The following is a 26841-nucleotide window of genomic DNA, read 5'->3' as shown; positions in this document are numbered from 1 at the left end:
TACAATTGGTTGACTGGGAAATGCTGTTTAAAATTGAGGTTTTTAAAACCTTGATACTTTCCTGCTGATTCAGCTTTTGCAATTTTTGTACAGCGAGTTTTGATTTTTACTGCAATCACAAATCTGTTTCATAATTTGAAAGTGACATTTTTGTACTGTTGAACTGGTAAAAGCTACATAACTCATCAGTTATTTGGTTATTCCTTTGAATTGCCTAACAGATTTCATCTGCCATAATGTCAACTGAGATGACGAGTGCGTATCAGTGAAATTTGTGTAGATTTTTAGAACTCTGACATTTTCTTTTACATTTATCCTAAGTAAAAAAAAAATAAATAAAAAAAAATAATTATTTGAATCTGCAACATCAAATCGATTAAATAATTTAGAATGGATCCAGTGTTGCCATTATCTAATGAGTATGAGTGCTTAACAAAACACAAGATATGAACATATGCAATATAATAAATGATAAAATAATGATAAATGCAATATAATATGCAAGCTCGGGAAAGTAATTTGACATCAAAAAAGCATACCAGGGTGATTATGTAGTAACTGAAATAACAAAACCTCACTAGGGGTGAAGGGAGCTAAACAGCGGTGAGTTGTTTTATCCAAAGTTGTTTTGTTTTCAAACTTTGTAACCTCAATCAGTGGTTGGCCAGCATGCCATTAAAATCTTGGCTCCAGAAGAATAACTATAACCTTTATTGAATTTTTTTATTAACATCAGCCCTTCGGTTCACATCTGGCCTCTCTTTCTATGGTTCTATTCAGCACATTTCAGTGTAATGGCTGGTTGTACTGAACAAAATGATCCTGACATTAGGCTGATGCACTGAACTTAAATGAGCATTACTGCCACACAATGTTTTTACCCACATTTAGCTTATTTATACATGAGAAACCTGTTTTGAAGATCTCAAGTTGGCAATAACAAAACCCTTCAGACTTTGTCAGCGACATGACTCAAGGCCTCCTGCCCCACCAGCAGATAGAGGGAGAAACCTTTAAAGGCATAGATGCAGTGTCAAGCTTGATGATCCCCATATTGCCAGTCTGTCAGAGCAAAATGGATAATGAGATTTATTTATAAAAAATAATGTTCTGTATGCCTCAGTGTTGGTCTGATTTATCACCTGGTGCTGTCTGCTTGTTAGCAGATTAATGATGGTGTGATATTAGTCTACACAATATTGCACAACAAGCTAGTTTATCAGGTTTTGGTATACATCTCAGAAGAAAAGGTGAAGGGATGTCTCAGCTATGGAAGCCAAAATTTTTCAAAAAATATTCCTCATAAGCTGATATGATAAATTGATCACCCAGCCTTACTTTATGCTTAAATGCACATGGTTTAATTCACTATAGAAACACTCTGATGCTCAGTTGTTTAATTTTCCTTAAAGTGCTGAGGTTTTGAACTTCTGACACCAGACCCTAAGGCAGAGGTCAAGGATTAGCTGCCCGTGGTCAGGATCCAGACCCACCTGCTGGCTAATCTGGACCCAACCTGACTTAAAACATTTATAAATTACTGCATGTTGTCTGACAATGGTTTCTAAACATCACTTGCATCTCTTTTAATATGGTAAAGCCTTCGGAGCATCCGGCACTAGGCTGCACATGATACAAATTAGCCAATGAGCTGTGTCAGTCTGGGTTGCTGCTGCTAGCTACTGTTAGACACAGCAGGCAAACCTGTGGCAAGCCAGGTGGTGAGAAAGATGAGAAAAGAGTAGAGAAAGTGTGGACTGCTGGAAGCAGCATTGTGCACTGGTGAAAAGTGAAATGGCGTGCTCAAAGATGACCCTGCACAGAGTATGTTTGGCTGAACATATTCAAAAATATCAATCCACACTCAAATGAGCACTTTGATATGTGCATGTGGGGAAAAAAACACACACAATTTTCTATATTCCAAATTAAAAGATTTATATTTTAACATAGAAAAACATTCTATTAATATTTTTTTATTCAAAATGTTAATGGATGCGTAAACATCTGCATTTTATTTCAGTGTTAAATTACTGGTTGTTTTTCTTAATTTGGACCCCGCTGTTTTTTGATTGTTTACCACTGCCCTACGGTGTGTTAGTTCTGCTTGTCCATCTGAGCAGAGTGGTCACGAGCAAACATCCAAGAGCAATTTGGGCATTTTGCACATCGTTTGTGTCATTATGTAACCTTAATAAAATTCTGTTGGTACACTGGCTCAAGATGCATGTAGATTTGAGGTATTTTACAAAAATTTGAGGGTGTCCTGAGAGGACTCTCAGAAGTAAAAACAAGGTATGATCTATTGAACATCATAAATAAACAATTGCAAATGATATAAATGATATAAACATCACTGGAAGACAAATGTAACATGTGTTTAAATGGACTGCTGTTAGTTTTTAATATTTTTTTTTTAATTGGCCAATTTTGTCAGTAGGGAAGTCTTTGCTCTGGTGGCTTTGTGTTTGTTTTTTTGTTTTTTTATTATTCTCTTGGTGCACCAGCACCAAGCGAGGCACACCAAGATTGCAGTTTTACAAGAACGCTTCTGTTGCACTTTTTTGGTTGTTTGTACAGATCATATTGAATCTCGAATAATTTAAAATCTGATTCAACATGAAGTTCTTTAGGTACAATAATTTAATGTTTAATACTATAACAGGAAATTGTTTTGTTGGTCCAAATGTTCATTTTTTGAATAAAGTGGATATAAGATGTTTTCATTTACTATTAGCAATCCAATTAATTTGGATAATGGACCAATTAATCAATTGGCATAATTAGTTGTAGCTCTCGAAATTTTACTGGTTATTTGAATTTTATTATAAATCATTGAACATCAAATGGGTAAATGCTAGGCTGAAACAATTAATTGAATTAATGATTAATCAGTTTTTAAATGTCAACTTGATTAATCATTAACTGGAATATGGAGTCTAGGACCTGCCATTAGGTTGGAAAGCATTCCAGTCCTTAATTATACCAAAATTGGAACACTTATGCAAACATTTTGTATTCTGAATAGCCTTTTTGAGGCACCTTTTGATATCTGATGGATAAAAAAAATAAACAATTAATACATCAACAAAATGATCATTAGTTTCAATCCTACTGAAATGTACCTGCTCCCTTTTTGTCAAAGCAAAAATATTAAACTGTTTTATCACTCTTGCCATTTTGCCGTATTGTTGAGGTTTATTTCTTGCCTCAAAGCTTTCAATCTCTAAGGCAGGTCTTTCACTGTAGATGTCTGACAAACTTAAACATTGCGTTTTGCTTTTTCCCCCCTATTCAAAGTCATCTGCATGGACAGCCTGTTATAAAAATAGCCTCCTCATCAACCTCCCTACAAGAACATCTCATCTGACTGTTTTTATCCTTGTTTCTCTAACATGAAGTACTTTTTGTGTCCATATTTTCAGACGGCAACTCCAAACTAACATGGCAGTCAGACTGTGCGATGTGGCTTCTCTGCTTAGAAGTGGTTCGTGGGCTCCTGAGCCTTGGACTGGGGTCTGTGGCACTTTTTATATCTTGAAATCATTTGGCTGGAAGGTCTTTTTCTCTTAGTGCTCAGGCCATACCAATCATATTGGCTCGGTCATATTTTAATGTTCAGAACAAGGTTATGTTTATGTTTTCTCGTTGGTGGGGTTGAAGCCTCCTTAATCAGTTTTTTTTTTTTTTTTTTAAACAAATTTGACTGTTTAAAGAAAAATCTTGATTGTGGCGGGATTACACCAATCTGCTCTCTACACATGGTGAATTTCTTAATAAAGTATGACTCTTCATATATTAGCTTGTAGCAGACTGCCTCGCACAGTCTAAAGGTTTTTTTTTTTATTCCGACGCTGCTTAACTGATGTCTGCAGATTGGGTGTTTCTAGGGGCTCTGGTACATCTACTTAATTTTGCTGAAAACAAGTGGAATTGTAGTATTTTTTTTCTTAAGTGTAATAGTTAAGGATGCAAAGAGCATCAATTGTAGCAGAAGCAAAATCTTTTAATTCTATTTAATTCTAATTTTCGTTTAACTATATACAAATGCTTTTAAAATATCCCATTGTATTACTACAAAGTTTTCCTTTTAAATCAATTTGAGATCACCAAATATTTAACTTGAACAGAACAATGTCTTGAGGTATAAATAGCTTCCTTCTTTAACTGTGCATTTTTTGTCACCATATGTCTATAATAGAGCCTTAACGCATTTTTTTTTCTTTTTCCTTCTGTCTCTTTAGCAGGTAATTGCGACCATGGAAACACAGATGTCCAATGGGCCAACGTGCAACAACACGAGCAATGGTCCCTCAACAATGTCAAACAACTGCTCCTCACCTGTAGAGTCGGGGAGCATAGAGGACAGTAAAACTAACTTGATAGTCAACTATCTGCCTCAGAACATGACCCAGGAGGAGCTCAAGAGTTTGTTTGGAAGTATTGGAGAAATCGAGTCCTGCAAACTGGTTCGAGACAAAATCACAGGTAATGTCAGTGATTGTCTGCCTTTTTCCTAGATCCAATGCTCTGTCTGTTATGTATTTGCAATCTTTCTCCTGGATTTGGCATTTTTGCATGCTGTTGTGGGTTGTTTTCTTTTTTATTTTATTTTTTATTTTACAAAAGCCTCAAGCTACTGACTGCTGAAGCATTTATTAGAAAACCTGAGTGGTTTCAGTTTTAAAATGACTGGAGTTGCTTTTAGGGGTAGAAAAACAACTGACAGAAGCTCCTGGTGAAGCTGACATGAACAGGCTGATCTCTGAGGCCGCTGCGTATTAGCTTCCGTCTACGGTCAGGTTACCCAGACCTTACTTTGAATTTTATATCCACTGTTGCAGCTCTTCCTTTGAGTCAGGCTGAAAGATCTTACTATGAGAACAAGGCTGAAGGACAGGAGGTCCTTTAATATTTAGTCATTTTTGTTTAATTAAAATGGAGCATGTCCAGCTCAAACTTTTTTTTCTTTTTTTGTAATGCATGCATTTTTGAAATGTTTCACGTCTTTCTGCTGTTATTCAGAGATATGTAGAAAAGGTTGCTATCGTTGTTCTATTAGTTACTAATGGCATCTTATCTGGTTTTTGCTGCAGTGATTTAATTTGTATGGAGAGACACTCCTTCTGCATTTTGAAATCCCCCCACCCCCAGAAATTTTTTTTAGGTGTAGAAAGTAGGATATGTCTGGGAAAAAGAGGACGTCTGGTCACCCTACCATATCAACTATTTGGATGTTTCAGTGAGTGAGTGCTTGTTGCTCTGATGTGTCTTTGCATAGCCGCTTTGGTCATTGTAAACCAACCAATCGGCGCACATTTCGTCTAAATATTCATGAGCATACCATAAAAGGAAGTAAACCTGTTTTTTCATTCTATGGCTTATAACCAGGCTGGCATTAGGGCTCATATAACAGCAAATATGCCATTTTCAGCCCAACCAATGTTACACACCCTATTCAGAGACCTTAAGGACCAGCACCAAATCCCCTATATAATCATTCTATGAACCCTTTATTATGTGATACATACACTGAAACAAACATTTAAGATATTATTTACGGTGTAGCACTAGGTCTGTTAAAATCTGTAAGGTGCATTAGTCAGGCGGCTGTTTTAGAGCCTGCAGGTTGTGCTTAAAAGCTGTTAGTTTCCATGTATATCACAACCAAAGCCATTTCCAAATAGAAGAACCTGTTGTCCATTTGTCAACTTGTCTGTCTCCTTTAAGTAAAGAGGTGTAATACCCTTATGCCAGCAGTTTAAAGAGACATCAGGGGAAGATGTAGAGCTTTATTGCTCTATTCAGAATAAGGTTGGAGAGAGCGCTCTGGTCTTTCTTGCTTTCTCCAGCATCTCGAGAAATTACTTTAAAATATACAACTGATTTTATATGTAGTTAAAATTGTACAGTTTGGAAACAAGAAAGGACACTTCAAAATAAAACATTCCCACAAAACATTTTTTTTTTTTTTTTTTTATATATAAGCAATGTTTTCCTTTTAGGTTTTACCACAAATTTAGTACAATTTTTTTCCTAATAGCTTGGACCTGATGAGTCTTTGTTTTTTCCTTTCCCTTTTAAATTTGTTATTAACGAATAACTAATCTATTACTTGGCTTTTAAATGTTATTTTCCTCTTTTTAAATGGCAACGGTACGTTTACCTCTGCTTAAACCTTTTCATCTTCCTTTGAACTTTTGAGTCATTTTCTTTGGATAGTTGCCTACAGGCGATTTTGGTTGGTATGAACTATTTTAGCTTGATTCCCACAGACATCAGTTGTTTTTGTGGTGGGAACACCCAACCTGTTGGCATTTATTTAAGAGGAAAAACATGTGGCACCTTCAGATACATACTTAAATTGTATTGATCAGCCATAGATTTAACGCATGGAATCTCTAGCGTCGTCTTTACTACCAGTGCCCCTGTGAAGATATTTATGCAGGAATCAAAGATTAAATTTGTATTTATCCAGGATATATGGCCAGTCTGTAGTCCAACGCTATCACATACTTTTTGTGGAAATTATTTTTTTAATATTCCCTTTTAACCTAAAGACTTGAAATGAGGTGGGAATAATTAGAAGCTTTATATTCTTCAAAGCCTTAAGTGAAATTCCTCTGGATTTTTGCTCTGATTTCAGCATTACATAAAACCGCTATACCCTCCAGACTGCAGCTTTTGTCTCTTCCTTAGCCCTGTGGCAATGGATTTAAGCCAGTCTGCATCTCTGTACGGGTGCTACATCAGATGTTTAGTAATCACCAGAGAGATGGTGTGCTTCCTCTTTGCTTTACATGCTTTGGCTGCAGCAGCAGGAACAGCTTTGTGATATCTTCATTTCTCCCTCTGTGGGCAGCAGCAGCGTTTTACTTGAAGCTGGGTGTTGCCGTTTGAAAGGGTATCTTGGCAAGTCTCCTTTACTTTAATGACGGCCTCTTGGTTATAAAAGGGTGTTTTGAATGTTTACTTACAGAAATAAATTGGTTCAGTGAAGGCTTAACGTTTGCATTACAGGATGCCCGGCAGGCCTCTGTCAGCTCTTTAGCTCATTTAAAAGTTTTTACTTGTTTCTGTTGTCTATACTGGATCCTGTTTATAAGGTGATTCAAGGAATAGAAGTCGATATTCTTAAAGAATAGATCTTAGTTGGGAGATAAAATTAAAGTCCTCTATAGTTCTCCCCCCAATTTTATTATTTTTTATTTTTTTTAATAATGGAACAATAACATAAGTTTTGTTTTTAGAATTTTGTATTTTTGCAAAGCCTTGATCTGGCTAATAAATATCTATACTAATATCAGATATCAGTTAGATACTAGCAAAAAACCTAATATTGGATTATTTCTCATTTAAGATCTCCAATATTGACAGGCTGATTTAATCTTTCTGCTTCCATTTAGTTTCTTAACCTCATGGTTAATATTACATAAATCATTATCATACCTTTTGTTGACTATTCTCTTTTAGTAATACCAGTATTTGTAATATTTTCAACAACACTCTATGCTAGAAAAGAAGTAATAAAAGCATGTATGATTCATGTTGGCCTTGCTTTTATTTATTTATTTTTATTGGCAAAACGTTTGTTTAGCATTTTTGACTGCTAATCATTATTCCCACAATAAATGAAAAAAGTAATTTAGACTTTTAATAAAGTGAAAAGTGGGTCCAGGCGAGCTTTGAATGTGGTGATGTCATGAATGCAGATTTATGCTGTATGCTCCCGTTCTCCCAGTTTTCACTCTTTAAGTTCTTGTCAAGAACGGACTTTGCAAGAACACAAGTCCATACTTGTGTTCTTGTGAATTGAGAAACTGTCCGTATCTCAGCTCTCTGTTCATCCCTGCAGTAAAAATCCTCCTGGTTTTTGTGTAAAGTTGGAGTAATGCACTGCGTTGGGTTGCAAGTAATGTTGGTGAGGAGGCGAACAGTCCTGAGCCATGCTAGTTTGAGCTGCTGGCTCAGAGATTCTGTGCGGCTCATCCCACATATATTTTTGTGGGAACCTTCAATAAATATCCAAATGACCTATTATTGATGAACAAATTGATAACTTTGTCTTGTTACACATCCATCCGTCTTCGTCCGCTTATCCAGGGTCGGGTCGCGGGGGTAGCAGCTTCAGTAGGGAGGCCCAGACATCTTGTTACCCATTGACACAAAACAAATTCCAGAATACTAGCCTAATAAACCAGAATAAATGTGAGATTAAATGTGTGATTTAGTCTGGCTCCGATGAATGAGACTTCGGAAGATTGTTGATGAGAACAACCCGTTGTCTTTCAAACCGCTGTCTGTGCATATTGGCCAATGCCTTAACCAATGAGTGCAACTGACTGACGTAGTAAGCGCGACAGAAAGCTGGTGGGGGAGTCTAAACAATCGGACTGTTGGTAAAACGGCAAATATGTCCTTCTTAAAAATGAATGAGCATAGAGCCTCTTCTTGCTCACGTTTCAACGAAAACCCCAAGTCTAATCCTTCAAAAACTTATTCCAAAGCTGAGTCAAAAATCGCTATCAGAACCAGCTGTCCTTCACATACAACTACACCAAGAGAGGGCCGCTGCAAATGGGCTGCGGTTAGCCCTGGCTGCCGTTAGCCTCGGACGTCCGCTGGTTGCCGCGGTCCTCAACTTTGGAAATTGTTTTTTTTTTTTTATTATGCATTAAATTGGTAAATCAACTATTTATGACACTTTAGAGAATATTCTCGCCTCAAATTATCTTAAAACGTACTTTTATTGAACATTGGCAACAGAAAATAGAACTTTTAACTTTCAATGGAACGCTCCATTGAAAGCTGCTGCCGCCAAAGTGCATGCTACTGTTCAATAGTTGTAGCCATCTTCCTTGTTGTGCTTTGTCCAGCTTTGTACAACTCTGTCATCACACCCTCAAAACCCTGTCCACTTGGCATCCAAAAATTAAAAATTAAACTTTGTGATTGGCCCACCAGTTCTAGGGCCTGGGGCATTGATCCAGGCTATACCAAACTCACAGGCAAAAATGATTTTGGCTGCTGGTGGGTGGGGCTAGTTTACTAGACTACCAGAGCACTTTTTGTAGCCTAGAGAAACAACAAACTTCATTTTGTCGGCAAAACTTAAGCCAGATTAGTGATATCATTTTTTTTTGTTTGTTTTTTATAAAAATTGTTTTTTTTTTAATTGCATGTGCTTACTTTGAGGAAATGTTAGGGTATTTTTTTTTCTTTTCCATATAGGAAGATTATTTAATCGTTCTTTGCCTAAGTACGAGTGAGTCAGCAGAGAGCAGCTGTCGGGACTGGAGCTGCTTATGTCAGTCCAATCTTTCTGAAGTCTCATCTCAGGCTAAACCAATAGGAAAAATCTGCTGCAGTAATATTTTTGTTTTATAACCTTAAGATGGCATCAAACAGATGGTTTAACACAAAAGTTCAGATTTCAGCGAACATGCAGAAAATAGTTTGAGGTGGAGAATCCTTTTTTTAAACAAAAAAAAACTAAGCAGATCTAGGGGTAAGTGGTTCTTCAAGATATTTTTTTTTAAGTAGCCTGATTGCATTTCCACTGTTACTGAATTTCATTCAGGTTTGCTTTCAAGGAGGCAGACAAGAGTTTCCTTGTTAGTGTGCAACCGTTTAGATAAGCTTTCACATCAAATGAAGTGGGCTATCTCGGGGAATGACCTCTGATCCATCTAAAGTGGAGCTCATTACCTCTAGTTTGAAAATACTTTGACATCAGGAAGGTGACCTAGAACATACCCCAGAAAGTTTACCTGCAGTGGAGTTGAGAGGCATTTCCTTGTCATGGTAGCTGAAAGCAAAAATTCCAGCTCTCATACTGGCTGTAGTATTTTACAGGAAGTGCATGTAATTTGTGAAAGAAATTTAACAGGTAGAAAAGCAACATCTGGTCTGAAACCTAGAAAGGTTAAACTGTTACATCTGAGTAATTTTAATCTAAAGCGGAGATCCAATATGTGTATATATTCAATTTGGACTGGTTTAAATTTACTGAATTTGATTATCATTTCAAATCTGAATTTCAAAAAGCATAGTGTTGCATCGGATCTGGAGAAGCCCTTTACTTAAAATGCATTTTTTTTTTTTACCATTGTTTAAAATACCATCTTCAAAGAGCATGTTCTATAAACTTCACTTTATGAAGAATTCTTTGTGAAATCATCTCTAGAGGAGTTCCTAGGATACAGACAGCGTTCTCTATAAGCTTGTTGAGCTTTTAGGTCATCTGCTCTGTTGCTGTTACCACAGCAGAGGAGATCATACACTCCACAACAATGGATAGATGGATCTGCAGCATCTTGCTGCAAACACTGGAGGACCTAAGCTTCCTGAGGAAGTACAAGCTACCATCTTTTCCTGTAGATGGTTCCACAGTTGCACAAGTTTACCTTGAATTTAGCAGAAGGAACTAGATTGTTCATCAGATATGCAATCATAGCTGCATTTCTTCCTCTAGTTGTCACTGTGCGAACTTGCGTATGTTGACCCTTTTCCTCAAAGCCGTTGCTGTCTAGCAGAAATATTCCATTAGAGCTGACTGATGCTGCCCTGCAGTATTCTCATTATCTGGAAGGGGAAAAAAACTGCAAAGTTTGGAGTTGCTCCCCGCCTCCTTTCGCCAACCTCAGCTACAGGAAAGTGTGAAAAGCGGTTGTGATGCTGCAGCTAAAAATCCAAGTCCTCTTTTTTTGAGATTTTTTAAAAAGACAAACAAATAGTTTTATACCACAGTAACATTGACTGAAAACTTGAGCGGTTTTAAGTTATTTTTCATACCAGAGTATCCAGTGAAACTGGTAACCGGCCCATGTCTACTATGTTTTTGTTTATAAAAACAGTTCCCCATGGGCCATGAGGAGTTTAACACAGCATAAACTCCCACTCAGTATGACTAGCCCAAAAGCATGCAGTTTATACAGGTTTTCAGTGCATTGGGTTGGGAAGCTGTCTCATATGTTCTTGGCTCTAGAAAGGACTGTCACTGCCAGACACGTCTCCAAATGTCTTGTTGTTGATATGATTTGGGTAAAGTAGGTGGGCGAGGAGGTCTATTGTTTCTGTGTCAGACTGTGCAGAGCACCCTGTTGCAATTTTTTTTATTTTTTCTGATTTTCCTCCTGCGGTAGCAAACTTAAAGGATCCAGGAAGCAGTCTGTCAGTTGCTGAGTAATCAAGTGTCAACTTAAGGTCCGGACCACTATTGAAATTCTTGGCTGGAGAAACGTTTTGCTCAAATGCTGAAAGCTTGAAAAGAGGAAAAAAAAAAAATTAAATGTGTAATGAGTTAACGCTGCATTCCTGTCTGCAGGGACTTCATGGTACAGCAGAACGGATGAGTTAGCAGGTACTAATCATACTCTGGGATTGGATAGAAAATGGTGAAAGCACAATACAGAAAAGTGGCTTTTAAGGCATTTTTTTTTTTTTTTGCCCCAATTTTATTTTGGTGTTAAGACTTTAAGGTGGTATTGGTATAAGAGCACTGTTTTTGTGTCCTTTTTAACACTTTATTAAAACAAAACATACAAACCCTCTCCCTTCTAACTTGTTACTGGGTAACCATCATTTTCTGTATGCCTGACATAATACAGAGTGAAAACATGGGAATCAGGAGGAAAATGTTTCGGATGTTCATGTGTTTAAGTCGGTTGAGTGGTTATTTTACCCTAGATAATGAGCTTTATGATCTGGTCATAAGTACAAAAGAGGACATAAAATGACTCCTGAAGTTGAAGGAAGGGGATGTTGTATAACTGTTGTATAATATCTGAAGTTGGGAACCCAGAGAAAACCAAAATTGCAATTGCACGTTCATTTTAAATATGCTCTATACAAAAGGTCATATGCAACAAAATAATTTTTTCTTATTGATTTGAAATTATTCAAGAGAATAGCATGAGGTTAGTCATTGTTGAATATAAAGTACAGAGTTTAGTTCATGTATTAAAGTGGTTATTGGTCCATTACATGGTTAAAATTCCTGAACATTTATGGTAATGATATTGGAGAATACACAGTTTGTTTTTTTTGTTTTTTTCTCTCCCCATTCCTGGTTTTCATTTCTTCATAGCACTTAATTTGCTTTTGTCCACATTGTTGCAAGACTCCTGCATGGGAACAGTGCATGCTCTAGTTTTCCTGCATGGATCTTGGCACTAGCTGAAACATTCTTCCTTTCTGTGTCATGGCAAACCCACTGTATGCTTATTACCACCACCTACAGGCTTGGAGTGGTAACTTGGGCGTCTTAAACCTGTTGCATAAATGGTTCCCCTGTCTTGGTTACTGCGATTCTTAATGTCCAAAAGTAGCTGTTGCAGCTTTAAATGCAACAAAACATTCTGGCGAAACAGTTTATTGCTTTTTAGTTGAATTAAATAGACAACAATGGAGCACTGATTAAAAGGTACAAAAATGTACTTACCTGGAAAAACTCAGTGCTGATAAATTCAGGTTACTGTGATGGTCAGATTGCTGTCTCACTGCTAAAGTTTTTCATTGAACCATTTTGTTCCCATCCTCAATCTTGGATTAATTTAGTCTTGATTTTCAAATTCTTATTTTTTAAACTTGCATCGTAGCTCGATGTGGAAATCTTTCCTCGTTACCTTTTTGCTGGAATTGTAGGTTGGATGAGTAAATTAAAGCTAGGGCTGCTTGCTTTTCTTGTCACTCTGCCAGTTTAGACAATTGCAGAAGCATCTAAAATTTAAATGGTTTCCATTTAAAGCAATATTTTTTAATGATCCATTTCACTGCTAAATCCAAGTTAATGAATCCCAAATCTTAAGGCTCGTGTCCTTCAGTCGTTGGATGCATTCCTGTTTTGAACATCCCTCAATTGAGTAATAACTTGATGCTACATTGTCCATGTGTTGAAGTGGTGAATCTTCAAAACATCTTGATGACAAAATTGGTTTAAAAACTGCTTTGGAAAATCTGGAAACACTTCTGAATGTCATTTTTTTTACATTTTAAATTCCTCACTGCCAACTAAAATGTTATTTTCAATAGATTTGAACTTCTTGGATCTCTGGGAAAGTTAGCTCTGCAGAATGACCAGAGACCCTGAAATTTTGCTTTACAATATTTGGTTAAGTTTTTATTCAACCCAATAATTAATATAACAAAGGTTTTCTTTTTATTGTTTTTTTGGCCAAGTTTTAAGATGTAGACTAATTACATTTCACCTTTGTCAATTAAATCCCTGCCGTTAAAATGAGACACTGATTTATGCTTCTTTCATTTGATAGTTTCCTGAGTTACTGATATTTGATGCAGTCTTGCTAACATTAATGGGCAGAAACTCAAAAAGCAGTGAGATGGGTAATCTAGTTGCAGTGGGTTTGTGTACAGAGCAGGTCCCTATTTATTGTTCAGATTATGCTCAAATGAAAATCCTGACACAGATTGTAGTTAGGAACTGTTAACGAATGTAATTTGGAGCTGTAATTTGGCTGTTAGGAATATCTGATATTATGCAGATTATTTGAAAATGGACTTCTGACCTGAACAACCGCATGATCTGAGAAAGGGAGGAAAAACTTCTTCCTTTGCCAATTCTCATTCGTTTTAGCTGAAAGAAAAAAAGGCTTTTTTTTGTCCATGATTCATAAGTCTTTTTCCTTTCTTTGTTATGTTAAAATGTCAGTCTTTGTATTGGCCCATTTTCCTTTCCAGTTTCACTTAGTTTGAACATTTTTTTTCTTGTTTTGCAGGGCAGAGCCTAGGTTATGGATTTGTCAATTATGTGGACCCAAAAGATGCAGAGAAGGCCATAAATACCTTAAATGGCTTAAGACTTCAGACTAAAACCATCAAGGTAAGATGCATTTAAAAAACTCCAGTGTGTGCTTCTGATATCTACCTCTGCTTGTTTTTCTCTGCAGCATTATGATGCCAGAGCACGGTAGGGTGGAAAGGGAGCCTATTGTTAATCTGGGCACAGACGGCTTTGCTTGGGCCTCAAGTAGAGCAGAACTGTTTCTATGGTTGCATGTGCAGGAGCTCTGCTGTATGACTTTACAGGGAGGTGGCTGCCATTAGCATTCATCAGACAACATGGCTCTCCACATGCTGCGGGGGAAACTCATTTTTTACATGTAGTGTTGTTGGATTGTGGACAGTGGCGACTGATCAGTAATTTTTTTTAAATGCGTCGTTTTTACTAAAAATCCTGTGGAGGGGGTGTAATGGGACATCTTTGCTTAAAAATTAGCAAACTTTTAGGCTGCATGTTTTGTTTTTTTAGCACAAAAAAAAATTGGCATAGTTATGACATTTTCTAAACCAGATCAGTTTATTTCCACGAGCAAAGCAGTCTTATAATTCTCTTCATGTCTGTGCTTCAGTTAATCTCCCAGTTCGTGCCCCTGAAAGTAGGACATGGCTACATTTTTGTGCAGCACATTTAAAGTTCTCTTGCTGCTGTGTCAGATGTGCAAATAAACCATAGTCTGCTGGAGGAGTACACTTTGTGCGTATTAGCATGAAATAAAGTGTGAAGGGGAGACTGAGACAAGCAGAGGTGAGAGGACGGAGTCTTCTAGATCCTGTCGTGAAGCTTTTACACTTTTTGCATTCACGTCAGAGCCGATTTAGTAGTGCGCTTATCAGATGTGGTGACTCTACACTCTGCTGATAAAAGAAGGAACATTAGACCATGTTTTTCCTATAGCCATACAGAGTAGCTGCTTTTCTCATATTAAATTTAAAGACTCGGTCTTTGAATTTTGAGTAAAATCATTCGAGTCTGTCCTACCTTTTTAATTAAAAAAAAATCTTACAATGTCATCCTTAAAATGTTTTTGCCAAAAAATGCAGTATTTGATCTAGATTGGGGTGCTTGCTGCTTACTGGATAATCAGTGTTCCTGCAGATCCTTAAAATCTTAAAAGGTATTCAATTCTTCAAAATAAAATCAAGGCCTTAATTGGTATTAAAATGTCTTAAATAAGTCTTTCATAGGTCTTGAAATTGTTACCACACCATAAATAGGATTTTATTTTTGTAATCCATATCAAAAAATAAAATAATTTACAATATTTTTCTTACATTTACTGGACCGCTCACTCTAACCATTTTTGGTTCCTTTACTATAGCGGAACCAATAAAGATGTTGCGGCCGGACCTATGGGTGATATGCCCGTAACTTTTTAAAATCTGGACGACATGGGGAAGTTTTAAATTCAACGAAAAATGGGCTATTCAAGAGATTTCTGCACGGCTAAAACCACTGCCAGGGAATGTAGATGAAGCGCGATAGGAATCAAGGCATCGGAGACACATGTGCGAAGCGTGAAACTCAAAGCGTCAAAATGAAATTATGGCGAAGCAGCAGGTATTTCTCCGTTCTGTTCCACCCTTGTCTCTGCAACTCCTCCACAGCATCTCTCGCACCACCAACCGCGCCAGTAGAACAAAATCTCAGCATAATGTTTGGCGGTACGCCGACAATGAAAGTAGAGGGATTGAGTAGGGAACAAAACAAAGTTGGTGATTTCAGATCAGTAGTCTTGAAAAATGTATTTTTGTTTTCAGCTTTCTTCCTATATGGAAAGTTTTTAAAAATTTGAAACCTATCTACTGGGCCAGAAAGTAATGGTTTGTGTTAAAATAAAAAATCGCTACCAGGTTTTTCTTGTGAAAAACCTGGTAGCGAATTTAAGTGGCATTAAAAACTCCTAAAAGTCTTGAATTTAACTTGCCTTATGCTGTAGGAACCCTGATAAATGTCTTTGACTAAAAATTAGCTGTTGGACTAAGGAGAAATTAATTGAAGCACTGGTAGTAATGATTGGCTCTGCAATGCATTTTTGCATTTCAATTAGTCTTTTTATTGATAAATGTGTTTGTGGGGCATTATTTTTCTCTCATTGTGTGCTGAGGGCAAGTCAAATCAGTCCAGACGACAAAGGACTGGATGGGATTGGCCACGTTTATGCTGGAACAAGCTGTGAGGATTCTAAGTTGGTGTAAATAGAAATATCTTCCATAATCTGTAAACATTGGGGTTTAGATATAGAATGTTAGAAAAAATATTTCAATCTAAATTGGTTTATAAAGCTACAAATCTCAGACGCCATCATGTCATTACTTGCCATACAAAGAAAAATAATCTACCCTAACCCCCTTTTTTAAATAAGAGTGCAAAATATATAAAAAAATATATTTTTAAAGAGGTATACTTTCTTTTTATGACCCCAAATACTTTGAGTTAAACAAAATTGGCTATCTAGCACCTTGTGAATGAAACCATCAATTTTTATATGCCCAATTTTTGAAGATGTGCTGAGAAGTTGGGATGCTTTTCTAATAATGGTACCCCAGAGCCAAGAGGCTGAATGATGATCGTTTGTTGTAGCCCTGAGGAAAGAATATCTAAATGGTAGCATTTAAAATGAGATCTGAAATGTCTAAAAGGATTTCTTTCATAAGACAGTCATGATTTATTTATTAAGACCAAGAAAATGAAAGATAACCAGACTTTTAGCAGATGATAGAAAGTACTTGATGGTGGCTGGTTGATCATTTTGACCTTTCAACCTCGTGTGTTATGGAATATGCAATGTAAAGAAATGTCAGCCTTCTCTATATCCCTGGGGTCATGACCCCAGTATCAGAGCAAAACACTCTGGATTTAGCAATGCTAGCTGGATTAACCAATGAACAGTGACGGTTGAAACAGTTCTTTCTTTTTGAAAAGGTCTGTTTAATATTGTTGGGATTTTGGTCCCGCTTTTAATTCTAGTTTTAAATGTCACATTTTTTCTTTGATTATAAACCAGTTAATGCCACACATCTCTGCTAAGCTTCCTAATGTACAATTGCTTCCAAGCAACTAAAGGGTTTGACTGCTTGTTCCAATTGTCGTTCATGCCTGTAATATTCTGGTACTATGTGACCAAAAAGAAATGGTTTCACCCTCTAAAGGGTGGCAGCCTGCCTAGATTAACTTAAAACAACCTAGACATATTTTTTTTATATTTACCACAGTGCCCATTTTAAAGGCTCTTTACTAGGGATCTATTAAGTATTGGAAAGTATTGAATTTTATCAGCCGGCATCTAAAATCTCCGATATTTTCAGGCTGATGGAAAGAACCCTTCTGTTAAGTTTCTGTAACTCATTGGTTAACTTTATATGGGTCACTGTTTTTTATACCTTTGATAAAATTTTGTTTTCAGTTTTATTTGATCAAGTATTTTCTAACATTTTACATCATAAAATGGGTAATAGAAGCTGGTATGAGTAATACGAATATTGTATCTGGTAAATATTTACATCAGCCGATTCTAAAAGCTGCAGTATGGGTATAATATCGGGTCACTGGGTCAACCCTACTCTTTAATGGGATGTGGTTCCACTCTGGTATAGCTGGAAAAAACAACTGCTATTGTCAAAATATATGACAGAAATAAAGTTAAAATCCTATTTAAAAGATGTTTTGCTGTAATTGGTGATGATGGATTTGATACATTCAGGATTTCACTACTCTTTGCATTCTTATCAAGATGAAACAGAAATGTTGGTTATCAATTATAAGGGTTATCTATTAGTCTTTGATTTTATAGCAAACACTCATTTTTATTTTTCTCTTCAGCAGTTAATAGTGAAAAGTGATATATAGCTGAAATTATTGCTTCGGTTCAGTCCTCTTAATTAACCTTCACTATACTCTGCAGATTATTTAATTGAAAATGTGGATTTCCTCACCAGCATCTAACTGTTTGACTTTTGCAAACGGTATAAAAAAATTTCTTAATGAGAAGCTAGGCAACCAAAAATTGATAAAACTAAACAAATTTCTGCTTCTACAGATGTCTTTATGGGTTAATGGTACCAATAAGAGTTGATGTTAGCTTTGTGGTGCTTTCCTTCTGCAGGTTTCTTATGCGCGGCCAAGCTCTGCCTCCATCAGAGATGCAAATTTGTACGTTAGTGGCTTACCAAAGACCATGACACAGAAGGAACTAGAGCAGCTCTTCTCTCAATACGGACGCATCATTACCTCACGTATCCTGGTGGACCAAGTCACTGGTGAGTCGAACACGACTACCTCCCCTTTTTCTCTTCTTTTACTCTCACATTTTTCTCTTTTCCCCTTTGGGAACGCTGAATGAAATGATACTGCCCAAGCTGGGAAATAAATCAGAGCTGCTGGTGTGAGACCCAAAATACAATTTTCCACAAGAGCTGTTCATAAATATGCATCAACAGAATATGAAAGAGGCACCTTTAAAGCAGCAGCAGTCTGCTTAAAATTTTCTTTCCTTCAGTATTTTCTTTTTAAGCTTTTTCTTTTTCTTCAAGGTTTAAATATTCCTTTTTCACAGCCTAAAACAAATGTATTTAGAGCTCTTGCATCTTCTTTTTCTCAGCCATCATTTGAAAGCTGAACCTGTTTACAAAAAGCTCAGCAAATCTGCAGACATTTGATTTGACCCTCCTTTCAGCGTGCACCGTGGGCACATTTATTTCTCAAAAAACAAAATTACACATTCCAGGGCTTTTCACTTCATTTTATGCAGGTCTCTCTGGTTCAACCTGCAAGAGAAAACATTAAATTATACCTCTGATTCATTGAAATTCAAGTGAGCTAAACTTAATTCCTCTGCATTCACATGTATCAAACAAGTCTACTTGTCTAAGAGCTGTATTGAAACATTCGGATTAGATATAAGTGGCTGAACTAAATGTCAGAAGGTCTTAAATAAATTAAAGAGATAATTAAATGTTATCTTCACCTTAGATTTTTGATTATAAAAGTCATTTATTTTGGTTATTTCTTTCAGTACAATTAGATCTGCTTAAGTGGAGTTTTTACATTCTAGTTCAATTTAAAGAGGGGGTGAAGTTTATTCAGAAGTCTTGAAGAAGCTCATTGTGAAGATGATAAAAAAAACATACACTCATATTTTTAAACCAGTTTTAATCAGAAAATTGCTGGAATACGATTGTAAAATTTAAGAAACCTTTATTTTTACTCCATGGCTAATTTTGCATTCAAGAGGACCAAGAGTTTGAATGACTAATATTCTAAGAATTTGTGTAAAAGTTGGTAACTTGATTATCTTGGTGTAAGAGCTGTATAGCTACAAGACAAATGGTGTAATGGAACAATGAACCTGAGTGTTAATCTCTCCTTAGGCGTTTCCAGGGGCGTCGGCTTCATCCGTTTTGACCGGCGAGTTGAGGCTGAGGAGGCCATAAAGGGTCTGAACTGTCAGAAGCCACCAGGTGCAACTGAACCCATTACAGTCAAGTTTGCAAACAACCCGAGCCAGAAGACCAGCCAGGCGCTGCTGTCTCAGCTGTATCAGTCGCCCAATCGAAGGTACCCAGGACCCCTCGCACAGCAGGCACAACGCTTCAGGTAATAGGGGCATACCTAAAGGGAAAAACTCTGAACAGAGCCAAGCAGACTGAATTCTTCATCCTCATCATTACACCACCATTCTTTTTCACTTTTTCTTTCTTATATAAAATGCAATCTTAGTTTAATTATTTTAAAGCCCAGCATTAACTGAAAGTCTAAGCTGTGTAGGGTAATTATAAAAAACGAGAGCAGTCAGCAGGTTAGTGGAGGCTATAAAGGTCCTGGAATACCCTTGAGCGAACCTACTGACATTACTCATTGAATAGAAACCATTTTACCATCTGTCATCTTTTCATGATGCATCATCTTCAAAAACATTTCTATTTACTGATTTTATTTATTCTTTTTTTTTTCTCCTTTCCTCAAGGTTGGACAATTTGCTGAACATGGCCTATGGAGTCAAAAGGTAATCAGATTTTCTTTTAAAATTAGTTTTAATTGATCCCGGGAGATCATAGACCTAATAGGGGGGCTTATATTGTTACGTAGGTGGTTAATGCTTCTCAAGGTCTCACTGATTCAACATGAGATCACCGACAGACTGTATGAACACATCCTGTAATTAAAGTACAGATCCAGTAGGAGTAGAGGAACACGGAGGAAGAGATTAATATTCAAAGGTTGCAAGACTAAAAAGTAGATTTGTGGTGTGAGAAGAGAAGGTAGATGCAATGATGGTCCTCATTAGAAATCCTTGGAGGATTACCTGCTGTTTGGATCACATTTTTGCCTCAATCAAACCCAAGCGGTGCCAGCTGTTGTTTACATTTAGTGCAGCTGTAAACACACTGTTCAAAAGGTTATTTTGGCAATGCTGGGTGGGGTGACATGATAGTAGCTGATGCGTTAGTGCCGTAGATGTACTGACTGAAAACGGTCAATAAGTTTAAGCTACTCAATTCGCTGAGCCCCTCTCACACCTTGACGATTTAGACCAGCGTATGCTTGACGTATGGCAAATCTGGCTAAAATGCTGACATACGTTGGATAAGTTATGGGTACGTTTTGTATAAGTTATGAGCACGCTGAAACACGACGACATAAATCGTACATCGAGAGGTTTTGAGCCTGCTCAAACTTTCGACGTATGCCATACGCAGGGTGTGTTATCTGATCGTTGACATAAGTTAAGTGCAAGTTACACATAAGTTGTGGCGTCCAGCTTATCCAAAACCTGAGTAACTTCTCCAGACTGCATCCCCATCATAGGGTGAGTGTAATGGATCCTCCCTGCGTTCACGACCAACAAACATCCTAGCAGGCATTATAATGAATCTGCTGTGATTGCAAACCCACGTTTAAAGTCTTTTTTTTTTTTTTTTTTTTTTTTTTTTTTTTTTTGGAGGGAGGGAGGGCAGGCAGACAATCAAAGACATATTTTTATGCAGGTCGGGCACCTTAGGGGAGCAGCTTTAACTGATGCTTTGAAATGCCCATGAAGTCATGGGTATTACGCTGCAGTGCGTTATGCATCAGTTGAGCTACCATTTGACATAAGTTCAGGACTAGTTGTGAATACGCGATTTATATGGCCAAACTTAAAAAAAATACATAGAAATTTCAGCGTATGGTGGCGTTTTAGGAGATTCTGGGACGTCGGGCATATGCTGGCTAAATTGGCACGGTGTGACAGGGCCCTGAGCGTTGTTTGTTGATCTAAATGGCTAATGAGGCATTAAGTCTAAAGTCATGCAAGCCAATCACTACATTACCATTTAATTATATGTTCTATAATTTACAGAACTACTTTTGAGGTACTATAAATATAAATCCGTTTTTATACAACTTTTCTAAGATTTCACCAAATCAGACCATATCTTTACCCAAACAAATTAGCTTAAGGAATGTACTACAAGTAAACAAATTGATACTCTTAAACCTAAAGATCATTTTTCTTTTTTTTTCGCCCAAACATCAGTTTTAGAGAAGTTTGCTGACTTGAAGTATACACAATTTGGTAGTTGTGTCACTACAAGCTAAAGACCTGTGAATGTCACATCCTGTTTAGGGGGCCCTTTGCCTCGTGGCGCTTGGCAATTACCGAAGCCTGCTGTATAAAAGTAGTTCTGATTCGGATCAGTGTAGCTTCGGAAAGCCTTTTAGTTTTTGTTCATTAATTCATGTACATTATTGCAATTTCATATGGAATAATATATTTCAAAGTTGTAGAATTGAATTAGGATCACAACTAACAATTATTTTGCAAATCGATTAATATGTCGATAATTTCTTGATAATCGGTTAGCAAATGGTTCCTTAAAGAAGACTTTTGGTGAAATTAAATCAGGTAAAAATAAAGCTTTTCCACTTGGAGAGTTCTGAATAGAGCATATTGAATGACGAAAAACATTTGTATTTAATGCAAAATGTTTATATTTTTTTATTTTTATTTTTTTTATTTTTTTACAATTTTGGTATAATTGCTGCTCAAGGTGGGCTGCTATTTCAGCTTTAGACACATTTTAGAGTCTCTACACTCCAGTTCACTATGAATCGATTACTGAATAGTTGATAAATATATCAATCGATTTATCAGATTGTTTCAGCCCTAATTAAAATTACAGGCAGTCCAAAAGAAAGCTACATGAGTTATTTCCTGATTCTCAAACAAATCCCCTCTTCCTTATATTTAAATTTCAAAGGCTTCAAGAATGTAATCTCCATCACAATGTTAGCACCATGTATAATAACCTATATAAGTGGTTTATTCTTATTCCTATATCACAGTTTCAGTACACGATAAAAGCCATTACTGAAAAACAAAGCAAGAAAATTAAAAAGCAGCAGATTTTATGTGTGCTATAGAGGAGCACAAATATGTAATGAGCTTGACAGTAGTAGTACTTTGAAAAACTCAGCCCTTATTAGAAATTGGCAACATTTTATTTCTTGATGTAGATGATGCTGATGCAACAGAGTATCCCAGGCTCCACCATGTTTACATTTTTGCTCCGTTGTGTACTTTGCACAAAGATTATAGCAAAATAAAATTAGTGTTTTACGCTGTTTGTGTATATTGTACACATGATATAAATTTGAACGCATAATTGTGATATTTTCTGATGGAATAGGGCAATTAATTTTTTTTTTTTTATTTCTAACAAAAAAAAAATCTGGGAAATCTTTAGCACATCTTAGACATGAAAGTTAATCTATAAGGTTTCAGTAGCTTTAAGTTGTGTCCATTTTCACATCTATAAACTGTAATATGGAAAATATGTGAGAATTTTAAAAAAGTGGAAAAAGCTGGTAGGCTCACTAATTAAAGCATGGCCTATTTTGGTAAGTTTACAACCTCTTAGACCAGCTTTTAGTCAGGAATGGTACTGCCTGACATGTCCTATCTTTCATGTTACAGCAGTAAATAAATCCCACGCCCAAAGCATTAGTTTTGTTGTTTTTAATAGAGAATAAAGGTGTGGCATAATGGGCTCAAAGCAGGTGTTTTTGCTTTGTAGGGGGTAGTGGTGGTGAGTGACAGCTGATTTACCTTAGCTGTTGTATAGGATTAAGGGGCACAAAACACAAAATGTATTGATATCATAGACAGAAATCATATGCATTTGAATTTACCTTAAAATAAAACTTCTTCCAAAATGATAAAACTACATTAAATATTCCTTCTAATGAATGAGTACAAATTCTCAGGATTAAATTAAATGGTTTAGGAAATGGTCTAGATTTTTCTTTTAAAATCTAATAGGTTATAAATTATATCTGGGGCTTGCATGTTCTGCATTTCATTATTTTCAGATTTTTAGTCAAAAACATGAAACTGACATTTTGCGGTCACTTTGAACTCACTGGTAGGTTGTTGCTTGCGTGGATAACGGTCTGAGGAGAATTGAAAATGGCACAGTGTCATTTTTTTCTTCTAGCGCTCATTTAAATGCAGTCTGGTAGAATTCAGCTGCATGGATGCCACATGTCTAGATTACAGGGTTGTCTACATCACAAAGGCCTGCATTTTATAATGATCTTTGCTATTGCACCAAATTACATACCTGTGTTTTGAGCTTGGTTTTCCCTGCTTTGATCCATTATGGACAGGCCTTTTCTGTTTTTAAACTTGGTTGCGTCAGACACCTTTCAGGATTTGCCAGAGTATTGGTGTCGTTTCCTCAAGTGTGATTGAAGTCCAGCTTTCTGAGGCTCAAAGGGCCATCAGCAACAATACACTTTTGATTTCATGTGCACCTCATTCCTTGGTGCAAGTCTTCGTTGCCAAATGTCTCTGTGGGTCCTTGATGCTGGGAGCACACCTGTCACAGTGAATGTTCCCTGAGAGGCCAACTGGAGCAGCTAATCCCATGTGACACCTGCTGCAATAATTCATAGGCTCTCCAAGCACTCTGAATTTTGTTTCCCAAAACCGTAAAACCACGTTCACTAATGGCCTGGGCTTTTCTGTGCCTCTGTATTTTGGTCTGGGCAAAAACCCAAACGGTAATGGGATGTTTATTTTTCAGTTATGCTTTGCCTTTGATTTCTAGGGATTTTTTTTCTCTTGATTTAAAGCTCGGAAAGAAGCCACAGCTGTTTTAAATGGGGGAAGCTGAATTTTTGGCCAACTTGTGAGATTAAGATGCCCTGACCTGAAAGGTCACAGTTCGAGGACATTGTAATATTATATAGAGCTTATCAAAAGTGTGGGGAAATGTAAACACAGACATGTGCACCTGCTTTTGTTTTGTTTGCTGCTTTTAAAGTCAAATTTTGTCACATTGTTTGGAAAATAAGCTTGTATGAGAGACGTAAATGGCAACTTTTAAACAGAGCGTGCACGAGGAGCAGGTGCAGGGTTGAGCATGTGCGTTTTTTAAAAGGGAAGAGGGTGTGTCTTTTCAAAACATCGCAAAATTCCTCTGCTATACCTCCAAGATAGAAAAATGCTTAAAAAAAAAAGTAATCATTAGATTTACTGTCGTCAATGCAATTGTGTTGATGTTATTGTGATGCTGAGCACCTGTACCCTCTAGTAGGGAATACCCAGACTGGATTAAAAACCTGTTTTTAAGCAGGTTGCTCTGTTTTTGTCTTGAACAATGGTTTGTTTCTGTTTTTCCCTTCAGTCGGTTCTCACCCATGGCAATCGATGGGGTGACCAGTCTGGCTGGAATCAACATCCCGGGTCACGCAGGCACTGGCTGGTGCATCTTCGTCTACAACCTGGCTCCAGACGCAGACGAAAGCATCCTCTGGCAGATGTTTGGGCCGTTCGGTGCCGTCACAAACGTCAAGGTCATCCGTGACTTCAACACAAACAAGTGCAAAGGATTCGGCTTTGTCACCATGACTAATTACGACGAGGCGGCGGTGGCCATCGCCAGCTTGAACGGATATCGCCTTGGGGACAGAGTTCTGCAAGTCTCTTTCAAAACTAACAAAACACACAAAGCCTAAACCCCCTTCACTAAGATTGTTTCTAGAAAACTGAACAAGAAAAAAGGGAAATTGAAGCTTATTGACCATAACTTTCTACATTAGTAAAACAGCTTTGTAATCGATATTTAGAGTCCTACATTGTTTTTGTTTTTCCACCATTGCTAAGCTTTGAATATTTCCATTAGTTTAATACAGAAAAAAACTCTTCAGGTTTTAAAACCTGTGACATTGAATCTCTTGCCGTCTTCGGATGATTACCTATAAGGTTACTAAAGTTTCTTGATTTTTCCTCGCACATTACTTTGATACAGTCTCGTAAAGCTATGTGTTGTGACTTTTCTTTGTGTCCTGATTTGCCATCGGTGCGTTAATGCTTTGAGTGGTTAGCGAGTACTTACTTTGAGCCGTTTCTGTTATTTTATTGTACTGAGTTGGTAATTGGTTGGCTGCATAATGTTGCTTCTTGTAAACCTAACGCATAAAAAGACAAAAAAAATTCTTAAAGCAGTACCTTGCCAAAGAGCTAAGAACCTCTTTGATGTGGGTTTAAAAAAAAGCATCTATTTTTATAAAAAGAAAATTTGGAGAAACTTTTTACTGGACCTGGAACAAAATATTTTGACTTGGATACTTTGAGAAATATCTTCATATGACACCTTGTGAGCTTTTGAACTTTAAATGGAAAGTTTGCAGTGGCTGATGTTTCTGGAGAGATTTATGAAGTAAAAGATACCTTTTGAGATCTTTGTATTACCTTTAGATTACAGAATCGGCACCAGTGCTGGTTTCATTTGTAAGTCATCTTGTGGGTCTTTCTTCAACCCTGGTCGTCTGCTCGACTAAAAATTCACTTTTCCGATTACATTTGGAAACGGGGGCGGGGGAAAAAAAAGATAAAACTAGTGCAAGCAAAATTAGAGTAAGGAGAGATCTTAAAAGGTTATGGGGGATTAAAATCAGTTCTTCCTGTAAGATTTCTGTCAGATGGAGCTCAAGGTGTTTTTGTGGCGTATCTACGGTATCGGACAGATTTTTGTCTTAATATTGAACATTGGGGGTTTTTACATACTTTGTAAGAAAGATTGTTGACAAGTTGATGATGGTGGAGGCACTTAAAAAGAAAGCCAGAAGAATCAAAGGGATAACTTCAGAGCTGTGTAAATAAGACTTTTTTTACATTGTATTAAGCAGACCTTTTTGTTCTAGGTTAGACTTTGTTGGAAAGTGTGATTATACTTTTTGTTTTTTGTTTTCATTCACCGAGTATGTAAGATATTGTTTTTGAAAGCTTTTATTTCCTTTAGGTTAAAAGATGTTGTCCTATGGACTAGCATTTCAGTGCATCAAATATGTTGGTTGTTTGGTCTGTAGATAGTCTTGCTTTGTTGAAAAAAGAAAAAAAAAGTATTAAAAGTATAGACATTTGTTTTTTTAATATATATATAAACATTAGATATATATATATATATATATATTTATGTGGTAAAGAATGGATATAAACCACAGTTTGGAAAAAACTTTGCTTTCTTTCATACTCGTATATACGTAATGCATATAACCTGTCTTTAAAATCGTAAAAAGGTGTATATTGCTTTATAATGTTTGGGGAAGAAAAGCGAAGCAGTTGCATTAACATCCAGAGAAACGATGAAATTAAATTGGCTACAAAATTCCCGGAAACGAGATCAGCGTGACCAAACATCTAGACGCACAGACTACTGAACCTGCATCCTGCTTGGTGTTTCAGCCAGTTACTAGTCATGCTTGCCCCCTCAAACAAGCAGTGTGCTATGCATAGAGTTCTTTGCAACTGCTTTTTTTTCTTTTATCTATTCCTCCTTTTGTTGTTACTTGTAAAATTTAAACTTTAAGTCGAGATGAGTTGTGGTACTTGCTGCTGTGGGGGGAGACGAGGAGCACATTTTTCACGCCGCCGTTGACCTCTCCCATTTTGAAACCTTTTGAGGATCGTTTGGTCCTTGCCAATTCTGCTGATGGTCCGGCGTGAAAAACCGCTCCCTCCAAAACCGTCCTATCTCACTACTTAATGGGAATAATTA

At 36.8% G+C, this 26841-nt stretch overlaps 1 protein-coding gene across 3 annotated transcripts in view; it reads left to right on the top strand.

Moving 5' to 3' along the window:
* elavl2 (ELAV like neuron-specific RNA binding protein 2) overlaps positions 1–25328 on the top strand; it is a 46398-nt gene extending 21070 nt beyond the window's left edge. Inside the window, exons 2-9 of one of the 3 annotated variants that reach the window (XM_015378199.1) lie at positions 3426–3516; positions 4248–4488; positions 11327–11362; positions 13737–13840; positions 17904–18057; positions 19168–19393; positions 19764–19802; positions 24469–25328. In XM_015378199.1, coding sequence (XP_015233685.1) covers positions 3445–3516; positions 4248–4488; positions 11327–11362; positions 13737–13840; positions 17904–18057; positions 19168–19393; positions 19764–19802; positions 24469–24799 — 1203 coding nt within the window. In that variant the 5' untranslated portion in view covers positions 3426–3444 and the 3' untranslated portion in view covers positions 24800–25328. Of the gene's footprint in view, positions 1–3425; positions 3517–4244; positions 4489–11326; positions 11363–13736; positions 13841–17903; positions 18058–19167; positions 19394–19763; positions 19803–24468 lie in introns of all 3 variants that reach the window. The other 2 variants (XM_015378198.1, XM_015378200.1) reach the window with 2 other exon arrangements.
* Positions 25329–26841: the final 1513 nt, after the last annotated feature.

This window comes from Cyprinodon variegatus, unplaced genomic scaffold, assembly GCF_000732505.1.
Source record: "Cyprinodon variegatus isolate N-32 unplaced genomic scaffold, C_variegatus-1.0 Scaffold166, whole genome shotgun sequence".
Taxonomy (NCBI): Eukaryota; Metazoa; Chordata; class Actinopteri; order Cyprinodontiformes; family Cyprinodontidae; genus Cyprinodon; species Cyprinodon variegatus.
This window is presented reverse-complemented; position numbering and strand designations above follow the sequence as displayed.